We start from the raw sequence: 23,657 nt of genomic DNA, 5'->3' as shown, positions 1-23,657 counted from the left end.
GCCATTAGCAATTGGAGGATAGGAGAGATCCCAGAGGACTGGAAAAAGGCAAATATAGTACCTATCTATAAAAAGGGTAATAAGGATAACCTAGGCAGATTAGACTAGTCAGGTTAATTTCAATAGCCAGGAAGATAATGGAACAAATAGTCAATCAATTTATAAGCACCTAGAAGATAATAAGTAACAGTCAACATGGTGTCACAACCAGGACATAGGCAATCGACTGAGTGGTCAGAGCAGGAATCAGGAGTTAGGCCAAGTCCAATACCAGGAGGTTAGAGTCTGAGACAGGCCAGAAGGCAAACCAAGAGTCAGGTGTCAGAAGGCAGGCAGGGTCAGGTTACCAGTTGATCAACAGCAGGCACAAAGAGCAGGAATCACAGGGAAAGCAGTCCGAAGCAGGGAGGACACAGTTGTATGGCCAACTTCCTGTTCCTGGTCTTGGGTTAAATATAGGCTGGGGACTAATCAGGATCCGCATGGTTTCACCAATCAGATCTCAGGACTGGGGTCCTCTACTAGAGTTCAGCTGCTATTCATATCACTAGGTGGCAGATTGGGACTGCCTTGCTCTTATGAGCCTTGGGGATCAGGGTTGGAGACCCATGTGGTCCCTAAGATGTGTATTTGTCAAGAAAATTGTGTCAAACTAACCTAATAGCCTCCCTTGGCAGGGTAACAAGCCTTATCGATGGGGAAAGCAGTAGATGTGAGTTACTTCTACTTCAGTAAAGCTTTTGATATTGTCTCACATGACCCTCTCGTAAGCCAACTGGGGCAATATAGCCTTAGACAATCCTACTATAACATGGATGTGCAACTTGTCGGAAAACAGTGCTCAGAGAATAGTTATCAATGGCGCACAGTCAAGCTGGAAGGGAGTATCTAGTGAGATCCCACAGATAGCTGTTCTACATCTGGTTCTATCCAATACCTTCATAAATGATTTGGATAATAGATAGACAGTAGAGTTATAAAGTTTGCAGACGACACCAAGCTGGGAGGAGTTGCAAGCACTTTGGAGGACAAGATTAGAATTCAAAATTATCTTGACAAACTGAAGAAATTATCTGAAATAAATAGGATGAAGTTCAATAAGGACAAATGCAAAGTATTACACTTTGGAAGGAATAATCAATTGCACAAATACAAAATGAGAAATGGGTGTTTAGGAAGGAGTACTGCAGAAAAGGATCTCGGGGTTATAGTGGATCACAAACGAAATATGAGTCAACAATGTAATATTGTTGCAAGAAAATTGAACATCATTCTGGAATATACTAGCAGGAGTGTTGTAAGCAAGACATAAGAAGTAAATCTTCCACTCTACTCAACACCAATAAGGCATCAACTGGAGTACTGTTATCTCAAGTGCCTATATACAAATGCACAAAGCAGGTTATCTCAAGTGCCTATATACAAATGCACAAAGCCTTGGAAACAAACAGGGTGAACTGGAGGTCCTAGTGATGTCAAGGAATTATGACGTGATTGGAATAACAGAGACTTGGTGGGATAACTCACATGACTGGAGTACTGTCATGGATGGTTATAAACTGTTCAGGAAGGACAGGCAGGGCAGAAAAGGTGGGGGAGTAGCACTGTATGTAAGGGAGCAGTATGACTGCTCAGAGCTCCAGTACAAAACTGCAGAAAAACCTGAGTGTCTCTGGATTAAGTTTAGAAGTGTGAGCAACAAGAGTGATGTAGTGGTGGGGGTCTGCTACAGACCACCGGACCAGGGGGATGAGGTGGATGAGGCTTTCTTCCGGCAACTCGCAGAAGCTACTAGATCACATGCCCTGATTCTCATGGGAGACTTTAATCATCCTGATATCTGCTGGGAGAGCACTACAGCAGTGCATAGACAATCCAGGAAGTTTTTGGAAAATGTAGGGGACAATTTCCTGGTGCAAGTGCTGGAGGAGCCAACTAGGGGGGGAGCTTTTCTTGACCTGCTGCTCACAAACCGGGAAGAATTAGTAGGGGAAGCAAAAGTGGATGGGAATCTGAGAGGCAGTGACCATGAGATGGTCGAGTTCAGGATCCTGACACAGGGAAGAAAGGTAAGTAGCAGAATACGGACCGTGGACTTCAGGAAAGCAGACTTCGACTCCCTCAGGGAGCGGATGGGTAGGATCCCCTGGGGGAATAACATGAGGGGGAAAGGAGTCCAGGAGAGCTGGCTGTATTTCAAGGAATCCCTATTGAGGTTACAGGGACAAACCATCCCGATGTGTAGAAAGAAGAGTAAATATGGCAGGAGACCAGCTTGGCTTAACGGTGAAATCCTTGTGGATCTTAAACATAAAAAAGAAGCTTACAAGAAGTGGAAGATTGGACAGATGACCAGGGAAGAGTATAAAAATATTGCTCGGGCATGTAGGAATGAAATCAGGAGGGCCAAATCACACCTGGAGCTGCAGCTAGCAAGAGATGTTAAGAGTAACAAGAAGGGTTTCTTCAGGTATGTTGGCAACAAGAAGAAAGCCAAGGAAAATGTGGGCCCCTTACTGAATGAGGGAGGCAACCTAGTGACAGAGGATGTGGAAAAAGCTAATGTGCTCAATGCTTTCTTTGCCTCTGTCTTCACGAACAAGGTCAGCTCCCAGACTGCTGCGCTGGCCAACACAGCATGGGGAGTAGGTGGCCAGCCCTCTGTGGAGAAAGAGGTGGTTAGGGACTATTTAGAAAAGCTGGACGTGCACACGTCCATGGGGCCGGATGCGTTGCATCCGAGAGTGCTAAAGGAATTGGCGGCTGTGATTGCAGAGCCATTGGCCATTATCTTTGAAAACTCGTGGCGAACGGGGGAAGTCCCGGATGACTGGAAAAAAGCTAATGTAGTGCCAATCTTTAAAAAAGGGAAGAAGGAGGATCCTGGGAACTACAGGCCAGTCAGCCTCACCTCAGTCCCCAGAAAAATCATGGAGCAGGTCCTCAAGGAATCTATCCTGAAGCACTTACACGAGAGGAAAGTGATCAGGAACAGTCAGCATGGATTCACCAAGGGAAGGTCATGCCTGACTAATCTAATCGCCTTCTATGATGAGATTACTGGTTCTGTGGATGAAGGGAAAGCAGTGGATGTATTGTTTCTTGACTTTAGCAAAGCTTTCGACACGGTCTCCCACAGTATTCTTGTCAGCAAGTTAAAGAAGTATGGGCTGGATGAATGCACTATAAGGTGGGTAGAAAGTTGGCTAGATTGTTGGGCTCAACGGATAGTGATCAATGGCTCCATGTCTAGTTGGCAGCCGGTATCAAGTGGAGTGGCCCAAGGGTCGGTCCTGGGGCCGGTTTTGTTCAATATCTTCATAAATGATCTGGAGGATGGTGTGGATTGCACTCTCAGCAAATTTGCGGATGATACTAAACTAGGAGGAGTGGTAGATACGGTGGCAGGTAGTGATAGGATACAGAGGGACCTAGGCAAATTGGAGGATTGGGCCAAAAGAAATCCGATGAGGTTCAACAAGGATAAGTGCAGGGTCCTGCACTTAGGACGGAAGAATCCAATGCACCGCTACAGACTAGGGACCGAATGGCTAGGCAGCAGTTCTGCGGAAAAGGACCTAGGGGTGACAGTGGACGAGAAGCTGGATATGAGTCAGCAGTGTGCCCTTGTTGCCAAGAAGGCCAATGGCATTTTGGGATGTATAAGTAGGAGCATAGCCAGCAGATCGAGGGACGTGATCGTTCCCCTCTATTCGACATTGGTGAGGCCTCATCTGGAGTACTGTGTCCAGTTTTGGACCCCACACTACAAGAAGGATGTGGATAAATTGGAGAGAGTCCAGCGAAGGGCAACAAAAATGATAGGGGGTCTGGAACACATGACTTGAGAGACTGAGGGAACTGGGATTGTTTAGTCTGCAGAAGAGAATAATGAGGGCGGATTTGATAGCTGCTTTCAACTACCTGAGAGGTGGTTCCAAAGAGGATGGTTCTAGACTATTCTCAGTGGTAGAAGATGACAGGACAAGGAGTAATGGTCTCAAGTTGCAGTGGGGGAGGTTTAGGTTGGATATTAGGAAAAACTTTTTCACTAGGAGGGTGGTGAAACACTGGAATGCGTTACCTAGGGAGGTAGTAGAATCTCCTTCCTTAGAAGTTTTTAAGGTCAGGCTTGACAAAGCTCTGGCTGGGATGATTTAGTTGAGGATTGGTCCTGCTTTGAGCAGGGGATTGGACTAGATGATCTCCTGAGGTCCCTTCCAACCCTGATATTCTATGATTCTATGATCCTATGATTCTATGTTCAGTTCTGGGCACCACACATTGGGAAAGATGTGGACAAATTGGAGAAAATCCAGAAGAGAGCAACAAAAATGATTAAAGTTCTAGAAAACATGAATTATGAGGAAAGATTTTAAAAAATGGGTTGTTTACTCTGGAGAAAAGACAACTGAAAGGGGACATGATAACAGTCTTCAAGTATGTACAAGGTTGTTTTAAAGAGGAGGGTGATAAATTGTTCTTTTTATCCACTGAGGGCAGGACAAGAAGTGATGAGTTTAAACTGCAGCAAGGGAGATATAGATTAGACATTAGGAATAACTCTTAACTGGAAGGATAGTTAAGCACTGGAACAAATTTTGTAGGGAGTTTGTGGAATCTCCATCATTGGAGATTAAGAACAACTCGAGAAATATCTGTCAGGGATGGTCTAGATAATACTTAGTCCTGCCTCAGTGTAGGGGACTGGACTAGATGACCTACTGACGTCCCTTCCAGTCCTACATTTCTATGATTCTGTGACTGTACTTCACCCAAAATACAAGAAGCGTTCCTCATCCAACTCACTATCTTTTTCCTATAGTGAGAAGCCGAACAGTGTGCAGCATTAGAGTGTCATAATTATAATCATTTTCAGAGAATAAAATATATAATATCAATGCTATATAAACCTTAAAACAAATTAAAGTGGGAAAATAATGATAGAGTGATTACCATCCCATAATGTCAGAGTAATAGTTGGTTAACTAAACAAGCTTAAGTTGCCTATGGAATAAAAATTTCAATGTCAATCATCGGGGTGCTTGTATTCCCTGGAAATGCTCCCTTGGAAAGCATACACGTTTTTTGATGAGATGCAGGTCTTGATCAGTTTTGGTTTAATTTTTCTGTTGCACCTCACAGATCCAGGGCCTTTGCTTCTTCTGCCTTAGGCAAAGGAGATTCAACAAAGACCTAGGTATTGTCCTAGGTCTAGGTGGGGGTTTTAGACTTTTTTTTTTTAAACTGTGATTATATTTTACCTCAAGATATGCCAGGGGGAAAGTACCTGCACTTTTAATCATTCCAAGCTGCCCCCATGTTTGTGTATTAAAGGGGTACTTGTTTTACCTGTGCACTCTCTTGCTTTTTGTAATCTTTAAAAATGGCATCAATCATTTTTTTTCTTTATGAGGGGTGGGTGTGTGTACATGCCGACGTTCTTCTTGTTTTTTAGCCTAGGGGTATAAAGGATGGTCAAGTTTTCCCTTCCCTGTGTATGCTGGAGGACACTCAGGAGGACTGGAGAGCTCACCTCAGGCCCCAACTAAAGGGAAAGGGGTAGGGTGACCATATGTCCTGTTTTGGCCAGGACAGTTCCTTTTTTAAACCCTGTCCTGGCCGTCCCGACTTTTTTTTTCTTTTTCTTCTTCTTTTCCAAAAGGAGGCATTTGTCCCATTTGCTCTTGCTGACTTCATCAGTTTGCTCTTGCCAACAGGACAAATGCCCACTTTTGCCAAAAAAAAGGGGGGTGCGGTGCAAAGGGGGCAAGCAGAGATGCCAGCTCCCCACAGGTTGGGAGGTGGCAGTGTTCCAGCTTTGTGGGGGGCAGGGTTCCAGCAACAGACTAGAGCCTCCTGAGGGGGCCTCACAGGGTTCCAGCAACAGGCAACAGCCTCACGCAGCGGGGAGCTCGAGCGAGCAGCTTCTTTAGGAGATAGGACAGAGGCTTTCTTGTATGTTATATTAACCCCTTGGGGCTGTTGGCAGCAGGTACACATTCAAACTGTCTTCAAAGTACCCTAACTTGTCACTATGGGACTGCTGCATACCAGGCAAATCACCAAGGCAACCCCCACCCCCAAACCTCCAACCCTAGCCCGGGAGTTCCCAGCCACAGCCAAGGATGTGGACCGGTAGCTCTGTATGGGATTCCTTTTTCTGTTGCAGATGCACAATAAGGCCTTGTCTACACTATGAAATTAGGTCAAATTTATAGAAGTCGGTTTTGTAGAAAGCGTTTTTATACAGTCGATTGTGTGTTCTCCCACACAAATGCTCTAAGTGCATGTAGTCGGTGGAGTGTGTCCACAGTACCGAGGCAACCATCGACTTCCTGAGTGTTGCACTATGGGTAGCTATCCCACAGTTCCTGCAGTCTCCGCCGCCCATTTGAATTCTGTGTAGAAATCCCAGTGCCTGATGGGGCTAAAACATTATCGCAGGTGGTTCTGGGTACATATCGTCAGGCCCCCCTTCCCTCCCTCCCTCCCTCCCTCCATGAAAGCAAGGGCAGACAATTGTTTTGCGCCTTTTTTCTTGAGTTACCTATGCAGACGCCATACCACGGCAAGCATGGAGCCCGCTCAGCTCACCGTCAACGTAGGTCTCCTGGGCGCTGGCAGACGTGGTACTGCATTGCTACACAGCAGCAGTTTATTGCCTTTTGGCAGCAGACAGTGCAGTATGACTGGTAGCCGTCGTCGACGGAGTCCTGGGTGCTCTTTTAACCGACCTCGATGAGGCCAGGGGCGCCTGGGCAAACATGGGAGTGACTCAGCCAGGTCATTTCCCTTTTAAGTTTCGTCTCATGGAGATTCAGACCTACCGGCAGTGCTCTGTCTTTTAATCTGCAGCCAGCAGAAGACGATGGCAGGCAGTCATACTGCACCGTCTTCTGCCGAGCGCCCAGGAGATGACGATGGCTAGCGATCGTACTGCACAGTCTGCTGCCAGCAAGATGTATAAAGATAGATGAAGTGGATCAAAACAAGAAATAGACCAGATTTGTTTTGTATTCATTTTCTCCTCCCTAGCTCAGTGAAATCAATGGCCTACTAAACCCAGTTTTGAGTTCTATCCTTGAGGTTTTGAGTTCTATCCTTAAGGGGGCCATTCTGTTTCTCGCAAAGCCACCCCCTCTGTTGATTTTAATTCCATGTAAGCCAAGGCGTCAGTCACCCCTCCCTCCATCAGAGCAACGGCAGACAATCGTTCCACGCCCTTTTCCCTGGATTGTCCGAGCAGGAGCAGACGCCATAGCACAGCAAGCATGGAGCCCGTTCAGCTCACCACAGCAGTTATGACCATTGTAAACACCTCACACATTATCGTGCAGTGTATGCAGAACCAGCACCTGAAAAACCAGGCGAGGAGGTGATGGCAGCGCGGTGATGAGGACATGAACACACTTTTCTCTAAAACCGCGTTCCCCCGCAATTTGGAGATTATGGTGTTAATGGGGCAGGCTTATGCCGTGGAACACCGATTCTGCGCCCGGGAAACAAGCACAGAGTGGTGGGACCACATAGTGTTGCAGGTCTGGGATGATTCCCAGTGGCTCCGAAACTTTCACATGCGTAAGGGCACTTTCATGGAACTTTGTGACTTGCTTTCCCCTGCCCTGAGGCGCAAGAATACCAAGATGAGAGCAGCCCTTACAGTTGAGAAGTGAGTGGCAATAGCCCTGTGGAAGCTTGCAACGCCAGACAGATACCGGTCAGTCGGTAATCAATTTGAAGTGGGCAAATCTACCGTGGGGGTTGCTGTGATGCAAGTAGCCAATGCAATCACTGAGCTGCTGCTATCGAAGGTAGTGACTCTGGGAAATGTGCAGGTCATACTAGATGGTTTTGCTGCAATGGGATTCCCTAACTGTGGTGGGGCTATAGAGGGAACGCCTATCCCTATCTTGGGACCGGACCACCAGGGCAACCAGTACATAAACTGCAAGGGGTACTTTTCAATGGTGCTGCAAGCACTGGTGGATCACAAGGGACGTTTCACCAACATCAACGTGGGATGGCCGGGAAAGGGTCATGACGCTTGTGTCTTCAGGAACTCTGGTCTGTTTAAACGACTGCAGGAAGGGATTTACTTCCCAGACCAGAAAATAACTGTTGGAGATGTTGAAATGCCTATAGTTATCGTTGGGGACCCAGCCTACCCCTTAATGCCCTGGCTCATGAAGCTGTACACAGGCACCCTGGACAGTAGTCAGGAGCTGTTCAACTATAGGCTGAGCAAGTGCAGAATGGTGGTAGTGTGTGCATTTGGACGTTTAAAGGGTCGCTGGCGCAGTTTACTGTCTCAGTGAAACCAATATTCCCATTGTTATTGCTGCTTGTTGTGTGCTCCACAATCTCTGTGAGAGTAAGGAGGAGACGTTTATGGTGGGGTGGGAGGTTGATGCAAATCGCCTGGCTGCTGAATACGTGCAGCCAGACACCAGGGCAGTTAGAAGAGCACAGCAGGAAGCAGTGCGCATCAGAGAAGCTTTGAAAACCAGTTTCGTGACTGGCCAGGGTACTGTGTGACACTTCTGTTTGTTTCTCCTTGATGAAAACCCAACCCCCCTTCGTTGACTAATTTCCTGTAAGCCACCTGCCCTCCCCCCTTCGATCACAGCTTGCTTGCAAAGGAAATAAAGTCACTATAGTTTAAAAAACATGTATTCTTTATTAATTGATTATAAAAATAGGGAGATAACTCACAAGGTAGCCCGGTGGGGTGTGGGAGGAGGGTAGGAGGGAAGGAAAAGGCCACTTTAAAATTTGTTGAATGCCAGCCTTCTGTTGCTTGGGATGTCCACTGGGGTGGAGTGGTTGGGTGCCTGGAGCCTCCCACCCCGCGTTCTTGGGCATCTGGGCAAGGAGGCTATGGAACTTGGGCAGGAGGGAGGGCAGTTAAGCAGGGGCTGCAGCAGCAGTCTGTGATCCTGCTGCCGTTCATGAACCTCCACCAGATGCCAGAGCATGTCCGTTTGATCCCGCAGTATCCCCAGCGTTTCCTCATGCCTCCTCTGATCTTCCTGCTGCCACCCCTCCTCACGTTCATCCACCACCGTCCTGTACTCTGCTATTGTGTCCTTCCACACAGCTCTGTCACTGCCAGACGACTGCATGAGCTCAGAGAACGTTTCATCGCGCATGCGTTTTTTTTCGCTGCCTTATCTGAGATAGCCTCTGGGACGGAGGAGGGGGGCTTGAAACATTTGCAGCTGCTGGAGGAAAAAAAGGGAGTGAAGTATTTAAAAAGATACATTTTACAGAACAATGGCTATACTCTTTCACGGTGAACAACACTATTCACATTACATAGCACATGTGATTTTTGGTACAAGGTCGCATTTTGCATCTTATATTGAGTGCCTGCGGATTTGGTGTTAGAGATCACAGACGCAGGGCCGGGCAACACAATTCAGCTTGCAAGCAGTCATGGTAAGCCATAGTCTTTCAGCTTCTGCAACCTTCATAACAGCAGCCCCCTCCTTTCCCATACCAAGCAAAGCCCATTTGAGTTGGCCATTTACTGCTGCAGTTTTCCTGTTAATGTGCAGCAACAGAAACCAAACTAACCCCCTCCCCACATCCAATTCTATGGGATGATCGCTTTACCCTCCCCCCCACCGCCTGGCTGGTATCAGGGAAGATCCCTGCTAGCCAAACGCGAACAGCTCAGCTCCAATGCCCCCCCCACCGCGTGGCTAACTGCGGGGAGGATTTCTTTTCAGCCACAGGCAAACAGCCCAGTAGGAACGGCCACCTCTGAATGTCCCCTTAATCAAATTCCCCTATTTCAACCAGGTTACCATGAACGATATCACTCTCCTGAGGATAACACAGAGAGATAAAGAACGGATGTTGCTTGAATGCCAGCAAACACCGGGACCATACGCTGCCAGGCTTTGTCATGCAATGATACCGGATTACTTGCTACTAGCACGGCGTGGTAAAGTGTCCTACCATGGAGGACGGAATAAGGCTGCTCTCCCCATAAACCTTCTGCAAAGGCTTTTAGAGTACCTCCAGGAGAGCTTCATGGAGATGTCCCTGGAGGATTTCCACTCCATCCCCAGACACGTTAACAGACTTTTCCAGTAGCTGTACTGGCCACGAATGCATCCCAAGTCCTCAGGGCTACTTAATCATTAAAAACCGCTTGCTTTTATAACATGTACTATATTTAAAAAGGTACACTCACCAGAGGTCCCTTCTCTGGCTTCGTTGGGTTGAGAGGGTATTTCAGTCAGGGTGATAAAAAGATCCTGGCTGTCAGGGAGAATGGTGTGCTGTGTGCTCTCCCCAAGCTTGTCCTCCTCCTCCTCATCTTCCCCATCTGCAAAATCCTCAGCCATGGCAGAGATTATCCCATCCTCGGAGTCCACGGACAGGGGTGGGGTAGTGGTGGTGGCCCCCCCTAGAATTGCATGCAGCTCAGCGTAGAAGCGGCATGTCTGGGGCTCTGTCCTGGAGCATCCGTTTGATTCTTTGGTTTTCTGGTACGCGTGTCTGAGCTCCTTAAGTTTCATGCGGCACTGTGTTGTGTCCCTGCTGTAGCCTCTGTCCCTCATGGCTTCTGAGATTTTTTGAAATGTTTTGGCTTTTTGTCTTTTGGAACATAGTTCTGATAGCATGGATTCCTCTCCCCATACAGTGATCAGATCCAGTACTTCCCGTTTGGTCCATGCTGGAGGTCTTTCGATTCTGGGACTGCATGATCACCTGTGCTGATGAGCTCGCCTGGCCAAACAGGAAATGAGATTCAAAAGTTCCTGGGGCTTTTCCTGTACACCTGGCCAGTGCATCTGAGTTCAAAGCGCTGTCCAGAGCAGTCACCGTGGTGCACTGTGGGATAGCTCCCGGAGGCCAATACCTTTGAATTGTGTCCACACTAACCCTAATTCTAAATGGCGATGTAGATTTCAGCGCTAATCCCCTCGTTGGGGAGGAGTACAGAAATCGGTTTTAAGAGCACTTTATGTCAAAAAAATGGCTTTGTTGTGTGGACAGGTGCAGGGTTAATTCAGATTTAACGCTGCTAAATCCAACAAACTCATAGTGTAGACCAGGCCTAAGTGTGACTAGCAGGAAGTGAGAGATGTCCCTTCTTTCTAACCCCATTTTATTTCCTTGTGTCCCAAAAGTGTTTGTTAGTTATGCAGGACTGGATGTTCTTGTGAGCCTCAGTCCCTGACTTTTAATCTGTTCTCACAATGGTTTTATCCACAGAAACTACAAAATGAACGCGAGACCCTGGAGAATATTGAGTCGCCCCTCTCCACAACAAGTAAGATAAAAGATTTGCTCTAGTTCAGATCATAGTTTCATGCAGCAATCATTGAGTGATGTTCTCGGACCTGGGCTATGCAGGAGGTCAATGGTCTCTTCCAGCCTTCAGATCTAGGAGAGGCATCTCTGCTCTCACCCAGCACACCCAGTAAGGCAGTCAGAAAGCACCCTATGTTTGTTATGATGATAGAAATATTAACAGTGGGACAGGAAAGTGGCCTCAAACTCCTGGTGCTTCCTTCCCTCAGTGTAGGCATCTTGGGCAATGGGGAGAGGCCAATTCGCTAGGTCAGCCTGATTGACAGGGTGGGCAGGCTAATGAGGGAGTCAGGAGGCCGGGGGGGTCCCATCCTCTGTGTGTGCGCCACAGAGTGGGGCCAAGCTAAGGAGAAAGCAGGAGCCTGATCTGAGCTGGGGAGCAGAGCTGCAATAACAAAAGCCAGAGAAGCAGTGCAGAGAGCAGACCTGTGCTGGGAGGAGAGCTGCAGCAACCAGAGCCTGAGAAGCAGCCCAGGGAGCAGGAGGCAGAGCAGCAGCTTCAGTGCTGAGGAGAGTGGAGCAAGAGCTGGGGCTGGAACAGTCCAAAGCCAGGTGCAGGGAGCAGCTGGAGAGAGCGAGGGGGGATCCTGGGCAGGGGGCTCAGCACAGGGAGACACCCCCAGCCAAGAGGCCTTGCAGGCCGGACTTGGAGGGGGATGGGATCATAACCCAGACAGGAGGAGCTGATGCTGAGAAGAAGGGTCCTGCCACCTAGAGCCTGAGGGCGTGTGGCCACCGCCAGAGCAAGTGTCCGACCCGCAGCATCCCTGCAGCACAGCCAGGGCCTGGGCAGGAGGCCTGGGACGTGGGAGGAGCAGACTGTGAACTGGACATTCCAGAGCTGGCTGGCTGTGGGGTCCCCATGCCACAGAGCAGAGTGATGGGTTTTCCATTAGCCTTTCCCATGTTTTCCTTTTTTTTAAAATTGGTTGCTGTTTAAATAAGTTGAATTTGCTTTGAACTGTATGTGATGATCAGTGGGCCAGGGAAGCACCCAGTGTAGAGAGAGCACTCTGGAGTGGGGACACCCTGGCCTCTGCCCTAAGTGACCGCAACAAGGTTGGGGGTCAAGCCCCCCAGGTATCCTGGGCTCAGCCTTGTTGGCGTTATGAGGACTCTGCCCCACAGGATAGTGAAAGGGGAGTCCTTGAGGTCAGGCAGGCCGCTGGGTAAAGGAAGTGGGAGCGAGGACTCAGATCCTTTTGCTAGCCCACTTCACGGGGGTAGCATATGAGCCAGGAAAGTTCCCCACAATAGCGGGCCTATTCTCCCACTTACACTAAGACAGCCGCTCCACCTTCAGCTCCATAGGCCAGCAGAAGCTGGGGCAGGGTGAAGACACAGCCCTTAATGGGAGGAAAGCATTCTCCACTCAGCAGTGATCTATCTTGAAATCAGTGCTGGAATGAAATACCAATTGCTTCCGTGGGTGACAAGGAAGGGCACAGTGCACTATGCAGCCTTTTGATTGGTGGAATTTCTCCCCCCAACCCGTTTCAGTTGTATTTGTCTAAAAGAGCAGACAGGGTCAGATCCTCAGCTATTTCTGAGCAGCGCTCAGTTGTAACCGAGGCCATACCCCCAGCAGTCATGACAGGGGTGTGTGTGTAAAGGAGCCACTATGATAGCTCTGCCCTGCCCAAGGATTCCCCTAAGCAGGAATAATCCTTCAGGCAGCTGCTAAGTCAGTGTTGGCCTGCTTTGCACCAGCAAAGCTGCACAGAGAAGAACACAGATCACAGTTTGTAGAATGTGAATCAAATGGGAGAGAGAGGATGCCAGATTATTAAATCCAGGGAGTAAGCTGTGCTGGCCAAACAGATGCAATTGGAAACCAACATCCATATTCCCCAGGTTGCTGTGAAACTTGTGCAAAGAATGTCAGATAACAGACACAAGTGATACAAATGTATTGGGGTGATGTAAGGGCCAAGGGGACCTCCTGTCTATAGGAATTCAGTGTATAAGTGAAACATCCCATCAGTCTGTTCTTTTCTTACTGAAACCATCTGCCAGTGAGAGGTGATATTATCTTTGCTGTACTTGGTACAATAAAATCCTTGTTCATTCTTGTGACAGGATTGTCAAAAAAGTGACCAGAAAATAAATTTTTTTGCCTGGAAAAAAGTAATAACAATAGAGTATCACATTTTCTAGAGTTAACCCTCTATGGTAACTGCTAGAACCAAGGCCGGCTCTAGGTTTTTTGCCGCCCCAAGCGCGCAACTGCCCAAGAAAAAAAAAAAGAAAAAAAAGGATGGCCGGAATGCCGCCCCTGGAATTGTACCGCTCCAAGCACGTGCTCACTTTGCTGGTGCCGAGAGCCAGTCCTGGCTAGAACAGCCCTTTCTCTTAATTATCCTTTAAGGAGGCAACAGAGCCTATCAGATTCCTCTTTCAGGGAGTAACGATGGACAGGAGGATGCACTGCAGAATGCGCTGAGACGAAGGAAAGACCTCCTGCAGAAGCTTAGGGTAAGATCTTCCCTGTACTACGAGGTGACTGCTGCAGGGGCTTTCAGTAGTTAAACAGTATCCTGGAGTGTGCATAGCCCATGGATAATGGCATTGCAATAGCAGTTACCAGACTATGCTGGTATTGGGAGGCTAAGGGACTGCATGATTGAACTTTGAGAAGAATGTAAAAGGGAAGCAAAAATCCATGAGTGCTTTTTTTATTCCTGGGATACTGGGGGAAATGCTGCAGGAGCAGGTCCAACCCTTGTGCCCCAGGGCATGCTCCAGACAAACAAATCACCCCCTAAGGGTCTTTGGGAACTTGTTGTATGGGCAGCTGCTAGTGGGGCCATGTGAGTATTACAGGGCTTGTAGGCAGCCAGGGAACCGAGTATCCCTAGAAAAGCTGTGGGGGGGGGGGGGGGGGAGAAGAGAGGAGAAAGCAGCGTTTGCCCCAAAGGGCACTCCGTGCCCCCATAGCTGTGCCAGTGCAGAGGCTGACCGGGCTTTGGGATGTTTCCAGTTAGCCAGTCATGTCCTATGACTGTGGCGCCACTGTGGGTCAAATTCAACCCGGGTGAGGAGTTGCTAGAGTTACATCAGGGCCAAGTGGAGCCCTGTGAACATATTCACGTTTCCTGCCTTTACTGCACAGAGTTGTTCCCCCCACCCCTGTGTCACTGATCTTTCAGGAGCAGCACCTTTTGGAAGAATTTTCACAGCCCTGTGTGTTGGCAGGAGGCCACAGAAAGAACTACCGGCCGGAGCCAGTACCTGTTTACCTGACGTCCCCTCTGGCTCCTGCACCAGAGCCACCAAGGATCATCCAGCAGACAGTAAGATCTTCCCCATGGCAGTACCAGTGCATACCCCCAACAATACATGCTATAAGTAAGGGTAAGATTTTGTCATGGATTCTGTGACTTTCCAAGACATTTTCTGGCTCAGGTTTAGCCCTGTGCCCAGAGCAGCAGGAGCCCCAGAGCGGCCAGTCTCCCCCCAGCAGCCAGCCCCACCATTATTTTTAATAAAAGTCAGACAGGTCAGGGGCAGTAAACAAAAAAAAAAATCACAGAAGCCTGTGACCTGTCCGTGACTTTTACTGAAATAACAGTGACAAAAATCTTAACATTAGTGTGAGGGGGCATGACTCACCACCTCAGCACCTCCTGCTAGCCATGCTGGGAATTAGCTCTTGGTTGTCAGTGCACCTTCCTCTAGTGGTGTCTCACCACCATCACTTCTGCTCCACCTCTAAGAGCCACATCATTCCCCGGACCACAGCGTCCTCATCTGGGCTGTGCCCCACACCACTTTTTCCTCTCACTTCTGGGGGGGGGAGAACAGCTGTCTCTAGTCCAGCCACTTGCCACCATGGCCTACTGTAGCCTTTGGTCTAGCCCCTCACCTCAAGGAGTAAACTGCAGTCCAAATACTGGCCACCCCCTCTGTGGCAAGTGAGGGGGATGGGGGGGGACACCTCAGGCCACACCTGCCCACTACTCCAGGCCCCAACCCAGGGACCCTATAGCCAGCAGCCATGTGCTGCCGCTCCTCCAACTCCCACTGCCTGTTTCCATGGGCCACTTCCCCATAGCCCTAGCACCTTCCCCACCCTTTGCATCGGGGCCTCAGCCTGGAGCTCCCTGTTACTCCTCTGACCTCAACTCCGCTCTGAAGTACTCCTCTAAGATAGCCAGTCCTTCTCCCTTACACTCCAGTGAAAGACTAACTCTGCTCTCTTGAGCAGCCCTTCTTATATGGCCCTCCCTGCTCCGATTGGCTGCTCCAACAAACCTTCTCCTGATTGGTTCTCTACAAGTCCTCCTCCCATTGGTTGGGTTTTGCACAGCCTCCATGAGGGCTGCTTTAACCCTCCATCTACCTGTGTAGGGCAGTTGCCCTACCACACTTAGTTATAAGAGACAAGTACAGTACCCAACGTCTCACAGCAAGGCAGCTATCAAAATCCTGGCTGAGCAAGTGGTTTCTCAGGCCTAGATTCACAGAAGTTTTAGTCTGTGATTTAGACACTTCAGTACCAGTTTGAGGCACCACTGCAATTCACAAAATTTCCACAGAACCCTGGAGCACCTAAACTCACTCAGCACCTATGTTTTGCAGTAAAAAGTTCCCTGAGCACCTGTGTTTCGTCCTGGGAATGTGTTCACATCTGCTGCCTTCAGGGCCACCAGAACCTAAGCCCCAGAGCCATTCAAAAACCCAGGGCAGATAGGCTTTTGCTGCCTAAGTCGCGGGTAGGCCCCCATCTGGTAGGCATTTCTAGCAGCCACCTACTCGACTGGGCCCCTCAGGCCAATTCCTACAAGATGGCTCGGAGGTTGGGAGAGAGAAAAGGAGGCCCAGTGAGCCAGGACACTCACCGGGGATGTGGGAGACCCTCCCTTCAAGCTCCCCTTTGACTGACGGGGGAGAAAGGATTTGAACAGAGATCTACCACCTCTCAGCTGAGTGCCCTAACCATTGGGCGAGGGCAGCGAGACTCAGGCCTCGGGGGTTCAGGAGCTGAATAGATGATCAGCATTACCTGAAAGAGCCACAGTAGTGTGAGTTCATTGTTCCATTTGCCACACACACACACACTCTCACAGCAAAGTGACTGACCAAGTATTCTACAATTAGTTAATAACACGGTAATTGGGTAATTATCGAATCACACATGAAAGAGCCACTTGTGGCTCGTGGGCCTCAGCCTGAGTATCACTGGGCTATGGGATAGTCTGATGTAGGGCTCCATCAGCGTAGGTGGCTTTCGTGAATGGCAATTGAAGGCACCTATCTCTCCCCCGTCCATTTTAGGGGAGCTGTTATGCTTTTGGGGGTTCCCCCAAGGTGTCCAGGGTGAATCACTACCACCTGCTTACAGCACAAGAGAGTCTAGTCTGGGCCCACCGAGGGAAATCCTCCCAACTCTGCCAGCAGCACAAGTGTTCTGCCCCTGGCTCCGCAAGCCTCGCTCTTCCCCTCTGCACACCAGCAATGAGCACACCCCACCTTGTTACAATTCAATGCCCAGTGCCTTGTCTTCTGGAAGCTGCAGTGTGCACCAATCCACTGCCTCTGTGCAAGCAGAGCACCCTAGTTTACTGTCTTCACCTCAGTTCAACACCCTTCTTCGCACAAGGCACTCAGACGTGTTGATAGTGAAACCAAACAGGAATTTATTTAACAAAGCTAGAGTTAAAAAGTCACATAAAAGCTAGGAAAAGGCTTTGGAAGCATAAGGTTACAGGTAAAAGAAAAATATAAAACAATCTATAGCCTATACTTATTAACAAGATACTTTCCTGGCCAATAAGGTATTTCTCGCCCTATGGTCAATCCTTACAGCACTTGTCCAGTCCTGGGAGCTGGGATCCACTTTTCATGAGACATTTGCGCTGGGAGAATATATCCTCCATAACAGATAATATCTTGTGCACTTTCCTCTTCTCTTATACAGCCCCAGACTGTGTCTCTTTTCATAACCAGGGAGTTTCATTACCTTCAGCTCAGGCCTGAGGGTCCCCTATTTTGGGTCTTTTCTTGGGGTTCTTTGTAAATGCTCAGGCCTGCATCTGGTGATCACTTTTGATTGAGTTAGCAGAGACCCAGCCCCCACTCAGGTGACACGCTTCATCTCCAACAGCTTTGGAACATAATATTCTACATCTCTCAAATATTTCCTGTACAAACATCTCTCCAAACATCAACACCATGATGACCATGTTCTCAGCTTTTGGCAAAGAACACACCCGACCCTCTTGGTGACATATCAGGAGACTGGTTGGACACAGCTGTAATGTACCTACCGGGGTATGTCTGTGCTGTGAGGACTCACAGGTCGTGCCCACTCTTGGCCTCGTACAATCCCTGTGGGGAACCCCCTTCAGTGTGACAGCCCTTCTCAGGAGTCCACTCTCTCCCGGGGGTTAAGCCCCTTCGCCTCCTGGAACTGCACCTCTCTGAGCCTTTAGCATGTCTGTCTATTGCCGTGGGCCCCCTCAGGGAGTCCACTCACTCTGGACCCCCAGGGCCGCAGAGGGAATAATGCAATCCTGTTCTCTAGATCGGAGCGACTCTCAGCCAGCGTAAAACAGGGAGGTTTATTGAGCGTCTGAACACAGCACAGGAACTCATGGGGCCCTCAGGCCTGGCCTCCCTCAGCACAGTACATCTAAGTCTCTCCTGCATCCAGGTGTGCTCTGCCTGCTCTCCCTCCCCAGTCCAGAGACCCCCTTGCTTTCTAGCTGGGCATCTGATATCACCTGCCTCCAAGCCCCTCCTCCGTCCTTTGTCTTCTGTCCAGGTAAACAGGGTTGCCTAGGCCTCCTCTCCTCTCATCCATCCTTTGTTCCCCACTGGCTGGTCAGGTCACCAGGGTCCTCTCTCTGAGCCCACTGTCCTCCCACTGGCCAGATCCGGCTGTGATGTCCAAGCTGGGCCTTCTGGTCACCAGGCACCAGTCGCTGGGGTATTCATTCTCCTGGTCATTAGCCAGGGTCCCAAGTTCCGTTGCTGGTCCTCTGTAACAAACTCCCTCTCCCATCACTTCGTTAAACCAATAACGCCCAGGGAAACTGAATTCCACCCCCCCTGCGTGCAAACCATTGAAAAAAACCCAAGAAAATCCCTCACTTCATCACATCTCTCCCTGCTTCGAGTCTGAACTGAGAGGTGTCACTTAGCCAGTGACCTGGGGAAGTTCAGGGCCCCCGCCCCGAGATAAAGTATCAGCTATAACATTGGCACTCCCCCTCACATGGGCCATCTCCATGTCATAATCCTGCAGGAGCAGACCCCACCTCAGGAGCTTGGCATTAGCGCCTTTCATTTGGTGTAGCCATGTTAGGGGCGAATGGTCAGTGTACCCAGTGAAGTGCTGCCCAAATAGATACGGCTGCAGCTTTTTAAGGGCCCACACCAGAGTCAGGCATTCCTTCTCTATGGCCGCATAGTGCTGCTCCCGGGGCAGCAGCTTCTTGCTCAAGTACACAGTGGGATGTCTCTCCCCCTTAGTATAAGTTTGCATTAGCACCACGCCCAGCCAGGTGTCTGAGGCGTTGGTGAACACCAGGAAGGGTTTATTAAAATCCGGGTTTACCTACACCGGGCTTTGGATGAGTGCCCCCTTCAGCGCACAGAGAGTCCTGTTGGACTGCTTGGTCCAGACCACCCTGTCTGGCTTGCCCTTCCTAAAAAGCTCCATGAGGGGAGCTGCCAGGGAGCTAAAGCGTGGCACAAACCTCCGGTAGTACCACACCATCTCAATGAAAGCCTGGACCTGCTTCTTAGTCTGGGGAGCGGCCCAGTCCTTGATTGCCTCCACTTTGGCCAGCTTCAGGTGGCTGCTCCCTACCTTGTGGCCCAGGTATGACACCTCTGCCATCCCCACCTTGCACTTTCCCGCTTTTATAGTCAGGCCTGCATCCTGGAGGTGACCCAGCCCCCTCTTCACCTGGGACACATGGTCCTCCCAGGTTTGGCTAAAGACACAGATATCATCAATATACGCTAGAGCAAAGTCCTCCATCCTCCTCAGTAACTGATTCACCAGGTGCTGGAAGGTGGCAGGTGCCCCCTTGAGGCCAAAAGGCAGGACCAGGAACCTGAAGAGCCCTACTGGGGTGGTGAAAGCAGACTTCTCCCTGGCCTCTGAGTCCAAAGACACTTGCCAGTAGCCTTTGGTGAGATCCATAGTAGTGAGGTACTGGGCAGCCCCCACAACTTATCTAGGATCTCGTCAGTCCTAGGCCGGATTGAACCATCCTTCTTGGGGACCAACACGGGAGAGGCCCAGGGGCTGGAGGACGGCTGGATCACCCGTAAAGCCAGCATGTCTCCGACCTCTCTCTCCAGGTCCTGGGCTTCTTTCCCAGTGACCCTGAATGGGGAACACCTGATGGGAGGGTTGGCTCCTGTCTCCACCCGGTGAACAGCCAGGTTAGTGAGCCCAGGCCGGTTGGAGAGCAGCTGCCAGTATGAAGGCAGCACCGCTCTGATCTCGGCCTGCTGGGCAGGGGTGAGCTGGTCTGAGAGGGGAACTGATTCCAGCGAGGGATCAGCCCCCGCCTCAGGGAGGAGACCCACCAGGGGATCCTCTCCCTTCTCCTCCCACTGCCCACACACAGCCAGCACCAACTTCTCCCTGTCCCAGAATGGCTTTGTCATGTTGACATGATACACCGGGTGGCTGTAAGCCCAGTTGGACAGTTGCACTGCGTAGTTCACCTCGTTTACCTGTCTGATGACCTTGAAGGGGCTGTCCCAGGCAGCTTTCAGCTTGTTCTTCCTCATGGGGATCAGAAGCATCACCTAGTCCCCGGTAGCATAGGAGCGGGCCCGCGCTGAGTGGTCGTACCAGACCTTCTGCTTCCTTTGTGCCTTGGCTAGGTTTCCCCTGGCCAAGCCCTTGAGCTCAGCGAGCTTTTCCTGGGAGGGAAGTACATACTCCACCACTGATTCTCCATCGGAAGAGGCCTTCCCCTCCGACTCATCCCTCATCAAGTCCAGGGGTCCCCTCACTCTCCTCCCATATAGCAACTCAAACGGGGAAAACCCTGTGCATACCTGGGGCACTTCCCTGTATGCCAACAGCAGGTGGGGTAAATACTTGTGACGTCCTGCAGGTGCTGGTCCATAAATGTTTTCAGCATCATATTTAGGGTCCCATTGAACCTCTCCACCAGCCTGTTGGACTGAGGGTGATATGCCGAGGCCCAGGTGCATCAGACCCCACACTTCTCCCACAAGCACTGGAGCAGTGTTGACATGAAGTTGGACCCCTGATCTGTAAGGACCTCCTTATGGATCCCCACTCTGCTGAAAATGGTCAGCAGTGCATTGGCCATGGTCTCTGCCTTGACAGAGGACAAAGCCACCGCCTTGGGGTAGCGAGTAGCGAAATCCACCACTACCAGAATGTATTTCTTCTGTGACCGGGTTGCCTTGCTGAGGAGCCCCGTGATGTCCATAGCCATCTTTTGGAAAGGCTCCTCTATGATGGGCAAAGGTCTTAGAGCTGCTTTATACTTATCCCAGGCCTTCCCCACCCTCTGGCAGGAGTCACAGGACCTGCAATACTGTTAGACTGCGTCAAAGACCCCAGGCCAGTAAAAATTCTGCAGCAGCCTTTGCCTGGTGCGCCGGATGCCCTGATGCCCCAAAAGGGGAATATCGTGGGTCAAATACAACCTGCAGCAGTACCTCCGGGGTCCCAAGTTCTGTCGCTGGTCCTCTGTAACAACAAACTCCCTCTCCCATCACCTTGGTAAACCAATAACGCCCAGGGAAACTGAGTTCCACCCCCTCTGCATGCGAACCATTGAAAAAACCAAACAAACCAAGAACCACCCCCAACTTCGTCACAGTGAGTAACTCAGACTTTGTGAATCGCAGTGTCTTCCAGGGATTTTAAGCTGTGTGACACTCAGCGTCACAACACCCAACTCCTTGTGTGCATCCAGGCCTCACTCCCTAGTCTAGCACAAACAAGGAAGGCTGCACAGGTTGCAAGCACTCCCCACCACATGGGAAGAAGTGCCTCATGTTGCTTTATTTACAAGACTTGTCGAGGGGATTATAGATTGGCAGGCTCTAATGGAAATCCACTCCCACTTTAAAAAAAGGCATACATTTAACAGAGGGCAAGATTAACCATTGCAACAAGCCACCAAAGGCTTGATATTTTTTTCCTTACAGATAAGTTTTAGCCAAACACAAGTTATTGGTCTCAATACAGAGGTAATGGGGAAATTCTATGGCTTGTGTTATACAGGAAATCCAACTAGATGATCGAATGATCACTTTGGGCCTTAAAACCTGAGCCTTTGAATCTCATTGGTTGGGGAAAACGGTGATTGTGAAATGGAACTTTGCAGGTGGTGATGGGATTGAAACAGGAGAGAAATGGGAAGATTCTGAGGTTTTGATCAGGGTGAGTCATTGAACCACATGATTCTGGTGTGCAAATGCAGTTTGTATGATCAAACTGGAGCTTTTCACATGCAAAAACTTAGTGATGGAAGAACTGTCTGCAATTTTAGAGACTGCTTTTGAAAATCTGGCCCAGATTCTCAGAGACAGATGGATCTGGCTGCCTGACAGTATCTACAACAATGTTCAGGCTAGGTATAATCCTCTGACTAAACAGAATTTACCCCCAAACTCTGAGAGCGGTCGGGTAATGCAGGCTTTGACACACCCCTGTGCTGAGTGAGATTTAGAGGGAAGATAGAGATAAACGACCTTTTCATGCCTATGTCATCCAACATGTTGGATTTCTGTATTAATCTTTCAAAGGCCATGTGGGACTATATTGAGATCTGTGCTCCCACCTGCCCCCCCTCCCCCATAAAAGTAGCTTACAAATGGAAGCAGACACATTCTGCAGTGACAGAATAGCCCCAGCAGGGCTGAGATGGAATGGGTGTGGAAAACGCCATACATTTAGAGGTTACAACGATACATATTATAGCAAAGGAGCCTCCAGTGCAGGGAGGATAGGCTAACTCATAGTTTGTGCTTCTAGTTCTTTCCTGTTTGGCAGGACATGTGTAACCCAGGCCTGCTTGGTGTGGCTCTCTGTCCCCCCTCTAGAGGCGCCTAGACCATCGAGAGATTGATGAGTCTGCTACAGCCTTGGCTAAGAGCCACGGGGCTTTTAGCTCATGCAGTAGAGGCTCATACACTAAGCTTCAGAGGTTCCCAGGTTCAATTCTGCCAACCAATGGTCGTTACCCTTGCCCTTACCCTCTACCCACCACTCAAGGTGCGAGAGACAGAAGTGCTGCTGAAAGACTTCTCCCTATTGCCTGGCTTGGGTCTGGGTTACAGACTGTTATCATATACCAACGGGTAGTATTCACCATCACTAGAGGTCCCACAGGGAAGCGTGTGTTCTTCTAACCACAAAATCTGTGGAGGTTCCCACTTAGTGTCACAGGGATAGATGCTGTTACTGTTTGGTTGTTAGTTCTTCTATTACTTTGGCTCAGTTTCCCTTTGAGATTTCTTTTAGTTCCCTTCTCTGAGAATACTTGCTATCCCCAAGCGTTATTAAAGTGGTTATTCAGTACTCAGAGGAGACAAGCAGCATCTGATTGTGGGTCTGTTACAGAGGCTGTGTCACTGAATTGCAGACACTATGGGCTATTGCTGGAATGGGGGTAGGAGATAGCACTGTTACTAGACACGTTAACACCAGATGTACCCCAGCTCCAATCTGAGCCCCCTGTGTCCTGCGGCGGAACAGAGATTAGTGCTCAGGACTGGTACTGAGCATCTGTGTTCACAGCCCTGGAAGGGAGAACATGATGACAGATCCATATATAGTTGGGGATTGGTCCTGCTTTGAGCAGGGGGTTGGACTAGATGACCTCCTGAGGTCCCTGCCAACCCTGATCTTCTGTGATGCTAGGATTCTATGAACCTGGGTTGGGTACGTGGTTTATACAGCATCATTATGGCAGCACACCAATATCCCCCCCAATTCCTTGTCCATTGCCAAATTATAGCGCGTTTTCTCATCATGTTCACAGAGAGCTGAACATACATGATATTCTGTGTCAAGCCGACAAGCACAGCTCATCGCAGCTGGGCTAACCTGCTCTGTGATTAAACGGCTTCACAGCCTCATTAGCTACCCGATCCCCGCTCTATGGCACTTGTTTATCATGCTCCTCTTCAGTGCCTTGGCCCTCTGACTGGCCCTGAAAAGGAGCCCTGCCTCTTCCCCACTCCCTCCATTCAGGCTCAGGCTGTAGCCCACCTGAGTCAGCTGACCCAGGCCGATTGTAGTATGGGACGTACCCAAAGGCTAGGTCTACGCTGCTGTTAAAAACCCACCATTGGCCTGTGCAAGCCGACTC

The 23,657-nt window shown here is 49.6% G+C and overlaps 1 protein-coding gene across 1 annotated transcript in view; it reads left to right on the top strand.

Moving 5' to 3' along the window:
* Positions 1-23,657, top strand: part of C11H21orf58 (chromosome 11 C21orf58 homolog) — a 51,679-nt gene that overhangs the window by 10,016 nt on the left and 18,006 nt on the right. Inside the window, exons 2-4 of the mRNA XM_074968226.1 lie at positions 11,233-11,290; positions 13,733-13,806; positions 14,481-14,624. Coding sequence (XP_074824327.1) covers positions 11,233-11,290; positions 13,733-13,806; positions 14,481-14,624 — 276 coding nt within the window. The remainder of the gene's footprint in view (positions 1-11,232; positions 11,291-13,732; positions 13,807-14,480; positions 14,625-23,657) is intronic.

The sequence above is a fragment of the Natator depressus genome, chromosome 11 (assembly GCF_965152275.1).
Source record: "Natator depressus isolate rNatDep1 chromosome 11, rNatDep2.hap1, whole genome shotgun sequence".
In the NCBI taxonomy this organism is placed as follows: Eukaryota; Metazoa; Chordata; order Testudines; family Cheloniidae; genus Natator; species Natator depressus.
This window is presented reverse-complemented; position numbering and strand designations above follow the sequence as displayed.